Genomic DNA, 12,107 nt, shown 5'->3' with positions numbered 1-12,107 from the left:
GGCACGGAACATGGTGGGCGTTGGCAATGTGCTGAGATCTCTTGCCGACTACCTGGGGGCAGGGGTGATAGGGACGGAGGTGCGGTGAGAATGTGGGGTGTCCACCGAGCTCACTCTCACTCCCCCTGCTACCCTCCCCCTGGGATGCCAGGGCTCACGCACGGAGGAAGCCCCTATGCTCAGGAGCTGGGTGCCTGTGAGGAGCTTGCCCTGCCCCCGTGCGGCCTCTTTCTGGTGAGCTGGGCCACAGCTGGCCGGACTGCAGGGGCCGGTCAGGCTCCCTGTGGGTTCGTGCAGGAGCTGGTCTGCTAGGCTGGCCGGGAGAGAGCACGCTGCCCTCCCAGCTTCCGTGCAGCACCATTGGGTGGCCCAGAGGCCCACGCTGCACCCCGGGTCGTGGCGTCTGGCTGCGCTCACCACATCTTTGCATGGCAACTTGGGCGCCATGACTGAGGTGGAAGGGGGCATGCAGGAGCCTGGGGGCTCAGGTGCTGCCCAGGGCCCAGAGGTCAGCTGGGACCTGCTCTTTCATGATCGCAAGGCCTAGGGACTGCACCTGTGCACGAATTTTGTGCACTGGTCCTTTAGTATAGAATAATACTTGAAATAGATTGTGTTGTATAGTTTACCTTTTATTCATTATTTACCTTTTTAAAAATCATGTCTAGATCCAATGCAGTCAATATTGAACAGCGTAGAACAACAGCACGAAGAAGAAAAACGATCTGCATTAGAGCGCCAGAGACTCATGTATGAGCATGAATTGGAGCAGCTACGAAGAAGGCTGTCTCCGGAGAAACAAAACTGTCGCAGCTCGGACAGGTTTTCTTTCCAGTCCCCCAGCGCTCAGCAGCGATTGAGACAGTGGGCCGAAGAGAGGTACGTGGTGCCTTGGGCCTTTATTATATGCATAACATATGCTTATCACCTTTAACCCACCTAGGTTAAGATACAAAGTGGAAACATATAGAAAATACTTTAGAAAGAATCATATTAAAAGAGAGTGGCACAGCTAAGTACCACTTGGCATTATCTTTTTTTTTCTTTTTTTTTTTAAAAAGGAAATTGTCCATTTATATTGACTTATTTAAAGCTGCCCATGTTTGGTGCTGCTCTGTTTTTAGTTTGTATGACTTTTGGATGTGGATAAACAAGTATTTGTGTTTAGAAGTTACACTCTATTATTGTATTATACTTTAGGTTCTGGAGCTTGGGTAGATGCTTTTTAAAAAAAGGAAAAAAAAAGAAAGGTGGTTATCTGGACTGATTAGCTCAGGTAGGTAAAGCATGGTGCTAATGAGACTCAGATTGCAAGTTTGATCTCTATGCTGGCTAATTAGCATTGCACTAAAATGTCTTATTCGTGGTTACAGACCGTACTTAACTAACCTCTTGCTATTCAGAGTTTGGTCTGCAGACATGCAGCATCTCTGTCACCTAGAGATTGATAGAAATAGGACATTTTAGGCCCCTCCCCAGACCTACTGAGTCAACATCTTCAGTTTATCAAGATCCTCAGTTGATTTGTATACAGTCAAGTTTTGGAAGTATTCTAGGGCCTGTGTGTTACGCCAGCGAGAGCCAATGCTTATAACATAGCCCAGATACAAGCGCATGCATGGGTCGGTGTCAGTGATGTATTCCCTGTGTGCAAAAGACAGTTGTAAAGCTTGGTTGGCAGTTTGGCATTAACATGTCATGTACTGTATAATATTCTCATGTGCTGCTTGATGGTTATCTCTCCCTCCCCCTATTTTATTTTTTTTTTAAAGAGAAGCAACACTGAATAACAGCCTGATGAGGCTAAGGGAACAAATTGTTAAAGCCAATCTGTTGGTGAGAGAAGCTAATTACATTGCAGAAGAACTGGATAAAAGAACAGAGTATAAAGTAACCCTACAGATTCTAGCCTCCAGCCTCGATGCCAACAGGAAGGTGAGGTGGCCATTAATGGAAAAATAGATATTGTTGAATAAAGCTGCTTTATATTTCACTAGTGTTTATTTAAACACCAGTGAGTTTGGCCTCATCCCTATCTAAACCCCCACAATCCAGATCTTTTTACACTTGTCCTCCTCTGTTTTTTGTTTTAGTTTTTATTGATTTCAGAGAGATGAAGGGAGAGGGAGAGAATCATTGATTGCTGCCTTCTGCATGCATCAAACTGGTATCCTCCTGGTTCATGGGTCAGCACTCAACCACTGAGCTACACTGGCAGGGCGAGAATTATCTTATAATATTCTATGTGTAGTTTTACTCACTTAGAACTTTATTTTGCTTGTTGGTATTTGTAGGACAAACCATGGGCGCAGTTGGAATTCACAGATGAAAAATATTAGAGGAAAGGCAATCATGGTGAAAGGTACAGGGCTCAATTTCTTCTAGAAGACTAAGAAGAGCAAGGTTGTTTGTGTCGAAAAAAACTGAACTGGGGCTATTTTTTTCCCCATTAAGCATGACTGCAGCCCTTTTCTGTGTATCCTGGCCTGGGCTGTGTTGAAAGGAGCAAACGCCTAGGGCACAGGTTCACACCTAGAAGTGACTCTCTCCTGGACACCTGATAGAGTGTGTTTATACCTTTTTATTGTTTTTACTGGTGGAGATGATGCACATTGCTGGGGGTGAACAGCCATCTATATATATCAAAGCCTAAGCGACCAAATGACTGACTGACTGGTTGATTGGTCACTATGACGTGCACTGACCAAGAGGGGCAGATGCTCAATGCACAGGATTAGGGTTCCTCCTGTCTAGATCAGGCCTCTGGGGATTGGGCCTGCGGGCATCGGTCCTGCAGGGATCGGGCTCCCTCCTCTCTGGATTGGGCCTTCAGGGATCAGGCCCAAACCAGCTATCCGACATCCCCTGTGGGGTCCCAGATTGTGAGAGGACGCAGACCAGGCTGAGGGACCCCATCAGTGCACGAATCTGTGCACTGGGCCTCTAGTCTACACTAATAAAAGAGAAACATGGTAATTGACGTACGACCGCTACCCTTTTCATTGGCTAATCAGCGAGATATGCAAATTAACTGTCAGCCAAGATGGCGGCCGGCAGCCAGGCAGCTTGAAACTAACATGAGGCTTGGTTGCCTCAGTGACGGAGAAAACCAACGTTCCCCGCCTGCCGCTGCAGGCCTCTGAGCGGGCAGTTTAAGAAACTCTGTAACAAATACCACCCGACTTAAGCGAGCAGATTCACAACATTGTATGCAAAGGCCAGAAACCTACTTTCAGCCACGGAGGCCTAAGAGCTGGAGCCAAGCCTCAAAGCTAAAGCTGGCCCAGAATAAAAAAAGAAAAAAAGAAAAAAAGGAGCAGTTGGGAGCTTCAGTCACCCCCAGCCTGAAAACAGCCCTCAGCCCCTCACCCAGACTGGCCAGGCACCCCAGTGGGGACCCCCACCCTGAAGGATGTGTGACCAGCTGCAAACAGCCATCATCCCCTCACCCAGGCTGGCCAGGCACCCCAGTGGGGACCCCCCACCCTGATCCAGGACACCCTTCAGGGCAAACCAGCCGGCCCCACCCATGCACCAGGCCTCTACCCTATATAGTAAAAGGGTAATATGCCTCCCAGCACTGGGATCAGTGGAGCCATGAGGCCTCCCGGCACCGGGATAAGCGTGACAGGGGCCAGTGCCCAAACCCCCTGATCGCCCTGCGGCTCTGTGTGTGACAGGGGGCGGGCCCACAACCTCCCTATCCACCCTGCTCTGTTCGTGACAAGGGGAAGGTGCCCCAGCCCCCTGATCAGCCCTGCTCTGTGCCTGATAGGGGGGAGCTTCCCCCCCCCCCCACGGGCCCTGCTCTGTGTGTGATGGGGTAGAGCCATAACCTCCCCATCGGCCCTGCCCTGAGTGTGAGGGTGGTGGCGCCCCAACCCCCTGATCGGCCCTGCTCTGTGGGTGATAGAGGGCGGTGCCCCAACCCCCTGATGGGCCCTGCTCTGTGCGTGACAGGGTACAGAGCCCCAACCCCCCTGATGGGCCCTGCTCTGTGAGTGACAGCGGGTAGTGCCCCAACCCCCTGATTGGCCCTGCTCTGTGCATGACGGGGTGGCGCTGCAACCTCCCCATCGACCCTGCCTTGAGTGTGACAGGGGACGGTGCCCCAACCCCCCAATCGGCCCTACCCTGATCGTGACTGAGGGTGGCATCACAACCTCCCAATCTCCCTGCTCTGTGCATGACAGGGGGCGGCGCCCCAACTCCCCAATCAGCCCTGCTCTGAGCCCGACCAGGGGCTGCACCTAGGGATTGGGCCTGCCCTCTGCCACCCGGGAGCGGGCCTAAGCCAGCAGGTCGTTATCTCCCGAGGGGTCCCAGACTGCGAGAGGGCACAGGCCGGGCTGAGGGACCCCCCTCGCCCCCAAGTGCACAAATTTTTGTGCACCGGGCCTCTAGTTATTAATAAATGGCTACTAATCCCCTCTATTATTGATTTAATTGATTAGCATTTTCAGATTTCAGCTAGAAAGAGGAGTTGAACAAGGAAGTATTTCATAATTCTCCAAAGTTCTAAGTAGACATGACAGGCAGTTGATAAATTTATCCAATAAATCTAAATTTGATTAGATAATTGATATTAGATAAATTGTTATCTCTAGGAGAGCTGAACAAGGGCATTTTGTTTCTACTTTGTTGTTTTAAAAAGTTTAAATATTTTTCCACATTAAAAACATTGTTTTTATAAGCTAGAAAAAATTTTAATGAAATGCTTTCTTTTTTTGAGGTGAAATTCACATTACAAAATTAACCACTTTAAAGTGAACGATTCTGTGGCATTTAGTACATTCACAGTGCTGTGCAGCTAGCATCTCTGTCTTGTTCTATACTGTTTTAATTTTAAATTTAAACTATGTATATTTAGAAATTGGTATAATTTATTGCCTTCAAATGGGTAAATAGGTACTCTTATAAACATTTTGTATGTTGTATGACATTAAGATGCTACCCATTCAGAAAAATTAAACTTTTCGAAAGTGAAAGATACGTTCTTAACTACCCGTCTCAGAAAACCTTCCCCTGCCATTCAATATTTATGACTCTCTTTCTACCCACTGATATTCTGTGGTCATATGATGGCCCAAATAAAACATTTTTTGCTTCCCATTACACATGGTCTTGTATTTTGTGTTTTAAATTTACATTTATATCTGACTGCAATATTTTAGTTTTGTTTGCACTTGGATATAAAGGCACTATATTAAGCTTTGAGATTTCTGGGAAGCTTTGCAATGAATAGAATAACGAATGAGAGCTGTTTCAGTTTTGGTTGATGACACCTGACTGATAGGTATAGAATATTTAGGGTGGACTTCCATGATAGATATCTTTGTGTTCCACTTAGTCACTCTCCCTGTCTTTGCAGCGAGGCTCTCTTCTTAGTGAACCTGCAATCCAGGTAAGAAGAAAAGGAAAAGGAAAGCAGACTTGGTCCTTGGAAAAATTGGACAACAGGTTGTTGGATATGAGAGACCTTTATCAGGAGTGGAAGGAGTGTGAAGAAGATACACCAGTAAGTTACTTGAGAAAACTTACTTAGCTCGTACTTATAGAAGGAACCAAGCATTTCGGAATGAGCCTACCCATTTTAGGGGAAAATTGTTCATTTTTCCAAAATAGTAAGCCTATTTCTAGGATATTTATTTTAATCCTCTAAGATGTTTAGCTAACCAAAAATGTTAATAACCCATTGTTCCGGCATCTTCTTTTGTTCTCTTCCTCATTTTGTATCCTCTGGATTTCTGATAGAATTTTCTATAGTCCAAACTCATTTCTGCAGGTGTTAACATGTTTCTGTCTCCCAGACTGCACTGTGAATTTATTTAGGACAGAGACCATGCTCTTCTCATTTCTCAACACTTTAACTGTGTAGGTAATATACCTACAATATTTGTTTTATTAATTGAACATCAGTGATATCTTAACATTTATACTATTAGGAACATATTTTGAAGGTGTCTTGACCTTAAGTAGGTGCCATAGATATGGACTCTGGTACCCTCCCCTCAAGTTGCCAGTTTTCCTCATTTAGGCCAGCTCTATCTATACTGTACATATTTAAAATAGAAAGATCTGTTATGCATATTTTTACATATTTTCAACACTCCTGTGTTCGCATAGAGTTGTTTTAATTCCTTAGCTTCTTTTTCAAAAGTTTTCAGTTTTCCAAATTGTCATCAATAAAATTGAATTTTTACTTTATATGACACTAGAGGCCTAATGCACGAAACTCATGCAAGAGTAGGCCTTCCTTCCCCTGGCTTCCAGCACCGCTTCCCTCCAGCACCTGGGACCTGGGCTTCCCTCTCTCCAGCTGCCGGCAGGCACCTGGGACCCGGGTTTCCCTGCAGCCACCAGCAGGCACCCAGGACCAGGCTTCCCTCCTAGCCCTGGCTTTGTCTGGAAGGTCGTCTGGTCTAATTAGCATATTATGCTTTCATTATTGTAGATGTTTTTCCTAAAATATATTTTTATTTTCTTGTGTATTCCTTTCCTATTTCACCATAGAAATAAAACAACATTAATAGTAAATACAAAAGGACCCATCACACCACTCTCCTATAAGGGGTCACCTCTCATTAGTAGCAACATATCTCATATTTTTGTAGGAACAAGTGGAATAGATATGAATGAAAAATGAAGAGTTCTCTTATACATTTTACTTCTTTTTCTAGTCAGTGTATGTCTTCTATGTTTTCATGGCAAGATTACCAGATAAAGGAGAAGGAATAATAAAAGTAATGACATAGTCCCGGGGATGTAAAGTACAGCACAGGGAATATAGTTAATACTGAAATAACTATATATGGTGGCAGATGGGTACCAGACTAATTGGAGTGATCACTTCATAAGGTACATAATCGCTGTGCTATATACCCAAAACTAATATAGTATATCAACTGTAATTAAAAAATAAATTTTTTAAATTTAAAAAAAGAAATAAAAGTAATGGCATTATGGGGATTCCTCTCTCATGGGTGAAGAATGCTGACCATTTATTCTAAAATAAGAATGGGGTGGGGAGAGAGAGAGTGAGCACAATACAGTGCTGTACTTCAGCTGAGTTTAATGACTTTATTAGAGTGCATCAAAAGTGATGGGTTGAATTCATTTTATTTTAGTCCATTTTCTTAATTTGTATGTTCTGAATCTTTTTGAAGGTAATACGGTCTTACTTCAAGCGTGCCGATCCATTCTATGATGAGCAGGAAAATCATAGTCTCATTGGGGTGGCAAATGTCTTCCTCGAGTCCCTCTTCTATGATGTGAAGTTACAATATGCTGTTCCAATTGTCAACCAGAAAGGAGAGGTGAGTGTCCTATGCATGCCTTTATCCTTCAGAGAATGGTTCACTTAACAGTAGAGTATTGATAATATATAGTTACCATTTTTCATCAATAATAACAAGCAATAGTTAATATGTGTTATTAACACCTGTGTTTTATACTGCCTTATGGTGATTATTCCAAGTGCTTTGGGGGAAAGGAACTGTTAGAACCTAGGCTTCTAAATTCTCATATACCAGTAACCTAACCACTTGACTCTAAAGCAGAAGAAAGAACAAACTCTGGAAAAAGGACCTGCTTTTCCCTCATTGTTGCAGGTGGCAGGTCGGCTGCATGTCGAGGTGATGCGGATCAGTGGCGACATTGCGGAAAGGATTGCCGGAGGAGATGACGCTGCAGATACCTCCTTTGATAAGGAGACCCATGAGAACAAACTCACATGCATGGTAAGTCCCAGTTACATTTACAAGTAGGAGAAGTGTGATGGATTTTGAGGATTTTAGGTAGATGATAAATATTATGTTCTTTTTCAAATTTTGAAAATAGCTATCTCAAAATAAATCTTTAGTATTTAGTATTTTATCATATACTAGAGGCCTGGTGTATGAAATTCGTGTGCGAGTAGGGTCCCTAGGCCTGGCAAGCAATCAGGCTGATTGGGGCCTTCTGGCTGCTGGCTGAGGCCTTTCTTCCCTGGCTGCCAGCTGCCCACCAGGGCCTTCCTTCATTCTGTGCTGTCCCCTGGTGGTCAGTGCATGTCATAGAGAGCAGTCGGACTCCCAGTCTCCCAGTTGAACTCCTGAGGGAACAATTTGCATATTAGTCATACACACACACACACACACACATACTAGGGGCCCAGTGCACGAATTTGTGCACCTTGAAAGGAACTGTGGGCTGCGAGGCTGCAGTAGGCACAGGAGTGGATCTCAGCCCATCCTCCATGCCCCTGCCTGGCCCCCAGCCCCCTGTCTGCTGGCAGACCCGCTCCCGCTGCTGCTGCCCCCACACACTGACGGCGCCATTCCCCTCACACCCACTGATGGTGCAGTGTGATTGGGGCTGATGCCAGCAGCAGATACGAGCGGGGCCGGCACCGTCAGTGAGTGGGAGTGGCAGCTGCTGCCCCAATTGCCCCTCAGGAGCAGGGGTAGGTAGAGAAGCCCTCAGGGGCTATCAGGGCCGGCAGCTGCCACTCGCACCTGCTGCTGGTGCCGAGTGATTGGGACCGGCGCCGGGCACTGGCAGCAGGTGCAAGCGGCGGCTTCGGCGCTAGCTGCGGGTGCGAGCGGGGCTGGTACCAAGCAGGTGCGAGCACTAGGTGGGACCGCAGCGTGTGGGAACAAAGAATGTTCAGTAACCACCAGAGGCTCGCCCGGATAACAGTGACTGGCGCCCCACCTTGGTCTGGTGCCTTGCCTTAGTCTGGCGCCCTTGCTCACCTGCTCCACCATCCTGCCGCGGCCAATGCCCGCCATGTTCTGCACACACCCGCTGGTGGTTAGCACATGTCATAGCAACTGGTTGTTTGGTTATTCAGTTGTTCTGGTTGTTCCACCATTTGGTCTATTTGCATATTAGCCTTTTATTATATAGGATAGATGTTGATGTCCTGGTTAGCCAGGTACTTACACTACCTTCTGCTGTGAAGTTTTGGAGAGGTTACCTCTTTCCTCTGGGCCATTTCACTCCACATTTATATGGATTTGTGTTTATTGGAAATTTTTTATAGAGAAGCTCAGTTTTTTCACACAACTCAGGCCTCTTGATTCCTGCTGATGATAGAACTGTATTCCAGCCACAGTCCTGTTTCTATGCTCCTGCCATAAGTCACTCTTCACCCTTTTTTTCTATGATTTCTCTCTTCCTCTTCACTCACGTGCCTTTGCCTATGCTATTGGCATGCCCTAATTGCAAGCCCTTTTCTTCCTGCTCTTCTCATGCATGCCATTCATGGGCTATGTGTTGAGTGTTATCTGTCAGACATTGTGCCAGGCACTGCAAATATAAAGATGAATAAGACAGGATTCCAACTCTCGAGGAGCACTCTGTGTGGTTCGTGCATATGTGTAAGGGGGGCACAAAAGTGAACAGAAGACTCCAATGTTGTGTCACCCTGGTGCTCTGAGAGAGGTAGGCCAGACATTCCGGGACACAGAGGAAAGGTAATTGATTCTGATAGTAAGGTCTGAGGAAAATTTCTGGAAAAATGAGATTCCAAGTGAACTTGAAGGAGAGTGTGTTATGTACAACTCTTACTCCAGAGGGAGCTATGGCATTTTCATGGGAAATTGCTCGGTAGATTTTAGGTAGGTTATCACATTCCTGTCATCACAGTCAGCAGAGGTAGTGCCACCTCTGTCACTCATGACAGTGGGAAAAAAAATCCCCTCATACATTTCCAGATCCACTCCAGTGGGCCATCCTGCCATTGCTTAAGAATCACAGAGAAACCAGTTAAAAAGGTTTTTGAGGAAGAGAAATTAGCAAGGGGAATTGAAACAGTGTACAAGACCATTCATACATGAAGTAGAAGAAGCCTGACCTGAACTCTTATTTCATAATCCATCCTATGTCCAGTCCTGGGTCTCAGCGCATGTTTCTAGGATGGAAGTTGACACTGAAAGTAGGCATTAGCTGCAAGGCACGGGAAAGCTAAGGCTGTTAAAGTTGGGCTACTTTCTGTATGTCTTTGCATATATTAAGAAGGCCTCATATGTTTTAAGTCTATTGCTTCAGGATTAGCAGGGGATTCTTAATTCCCTAAAAGGTTACTCTTTATTGTATTGTACTTGTTTTTCTAGCATGTCCTTTAAAGTTATAGGATTATCAAAGATGGAGACATAGGTTTGATGACTCCATATGGCCCATTTTAAAGGTGATGGACCAGTAAATGCAGCTGTGTGAACGATCAACTGTGTGAGTTTACTATTACTAAAGTAACACAAAAGATACTCTCTCATTTGGAAAATTTATCTTTATCACTGTTAAGAAGTAGTATGTCCTGGGTAACAAGCTTTTTAAGAAAATAAAGTTAAAAAATCTGAAGATTTTTTTTTTTTATTGGAAGATATCAAACATAAAAGTCGTGAGAAAGGTGTTATTGATCCCCTTTCATCCTCCTTGGACAATTACCAACTCGTGGTCAGTCTTCTTCCATTCATACACCTAAGCCACTTCTGCACTGACTCCTTCCCTTGGATTATTTTGAAGCAATTCCAGACATCATATTACATCCTTATAATAAAAGCCTAATATGCAAATCTATCAAACGGCAGAATGACCAGTCACTATGATGCGCAATGACCACCAGGGGGCAGACACTCAACGCAGGAGCTGCCCCCAGCCTGCAGGCCCCAACCGGTCACCCAACTGATCGGCAGCCAGGCCTAGGGACCCTACCCATGCACAAATTTTATGCAACGGGCCCCAAGTCGATAAATAGTTTAGTATCTCCAAAAGAAGAGTACTTGCCCTAGCCAGTTTGGTTCAGTAGATAGAGCATCGGCCCATGGACTAAAAGGTCCCAGGTTCCATTCCAGTCAAGGGCATGTACCTCAGTCGAAGGCTCGATCCCTGGCCCTGGTTGGGGACATGTGGGAGCAACTGGTCGATGTGTCTGTCTCACATTGATGTTTCTCTTTCTGCGTCTCTCCCTCTAGCTTCCACTCTCTCTAAAAATCAATGGAAAAATATCCTCGAGGGAGGATTAACAACAATAAAAAAAAGTACTTAAAAAGATCAAATAAAACTAAAATATCATAATAAAAAATGAATGCTTTCTTAAATATCATGAACTGTCCAGTCAGTTTTTTTGATTGTCTTAGTTGACATGTCTCTGAAGTCTGCCTTAATCTTTAGGCTCAATCACTTGTGGGTGGTGTTCTTCTCTGTTTCTCTTTGTCTCTCATTCTCTCTTATCCTACAGTTTATTTTAGAAAATGGGCTATTATATTTTCCCATAGTCTGCATTTTACTGGTTGGTATTATTTAACATGTTATGCTGTATTTTTCATTAATTGCTAGGTAGATATACAAGCAATGTATGGGGGAGAGGATTAGAGAGGATACTTCATTATTTTTCCTTCAGAAGGCACATTATGTCTGCTTCTCTTTCAGTGTGGTTTACAATCATTGGTGTTCATTACCTAGACATTTCATTAGGCATTAGAAAAGAATGATGCTATAATTCTATTTTTCCTTCAGTTATTAGCTGAATACTTCTATAGAGAGACTCTTTCTATTATCAACTATTTTCTCTTCAGAGATACAGTTTGTATAGGAGAGGCGTGGTAAATGTTCCAGTCTCTCCCATTATTTACTGATTTTAAAAATAATGAATTGGTTTTCCTACCAATATCCAAAAGCAGCCAAGGAGAATTCTTTTTGGTTTTAGTTTTAATATCATTATTGAACTCTTAGATTTAAATATATTTGATGTGTTTCAATCCATTGTATTTATTGCCTATATTGAAGTTCAGATGATCCCCTCTTTGGCCTGCGGGGGCTCTTCAGTTGGTTCTTGAGTCCTTTGACACAACCTTAACCCTCATAAACTCTACTAGCTTTCTTGCATTCAGATACAACGAATATTCTGGTCTCATTCTGTACATTCCCTGTCCTAGATCTGGAATCAGTCATTTCTCCAGGGAACCTGATTCCTTTTAATGGAAAGTGGTTTTTAGAGACCATATTCTGAGCATATAATAGCCTTTTGTATAAAAGGAGGAAGACAAATAAACTGTGTGATAGCAAACAAAATATTATTAGAAAAAACAAACCAAACCGGTCTGGGGACACTTGAATTGCATGAG

At 44.4% G+C, this 12,107-nt stretch overlaps 1 protein-coding gene across 1 annotated transcript in view; it reads left to right on the top strand.

Moving 5' to 3' along the window:
- KIF13B (kinesin family member 13B) overlaps nt 1-12,107 on the top strand; it is a 203,666-nt gene that overhangs the window by 121,354 nt on the left and 70,205 nt on the right. Inside the window, exons 17-21 of the mRNA XM_081092887.1 lie at nt 669-879; nt 1,773-1,935; nt 5,372-5,518; nt 7,167-7,316; nt 7,611-7,739. Of these exons, the coding sequence (XP_080949013.1) occupies nt 669-879; nt 1,773-1,935; nt 5,372-5,518; nt 7,167-7,316; nt 7,611-7,739 (800 nt within the window). The remainder of the gene's footprint in view (nt 1-668; nt 880-1,772; nt 1,936-5,371; nt 5,519-7,166; nt 7,317-7,610; nt 7,740-12,107) is intronic.

Source organism: Myotis nattereri, assembly GCF_964212035.1.
Source record: "Myotis nattereri genome assembly, chromosome: 5".
In the NCBI taxonomy this organism is placed as follows: domain Eukaryota; kingdom Metazoa; phylum Chordata; class Mammalia; order Chiroptera; family Vespertilionidae; genus Myotis; species Myotis nattereri.
This window is presented reverse-complemented; position numbering and strand designations above follow the sequence as displayed.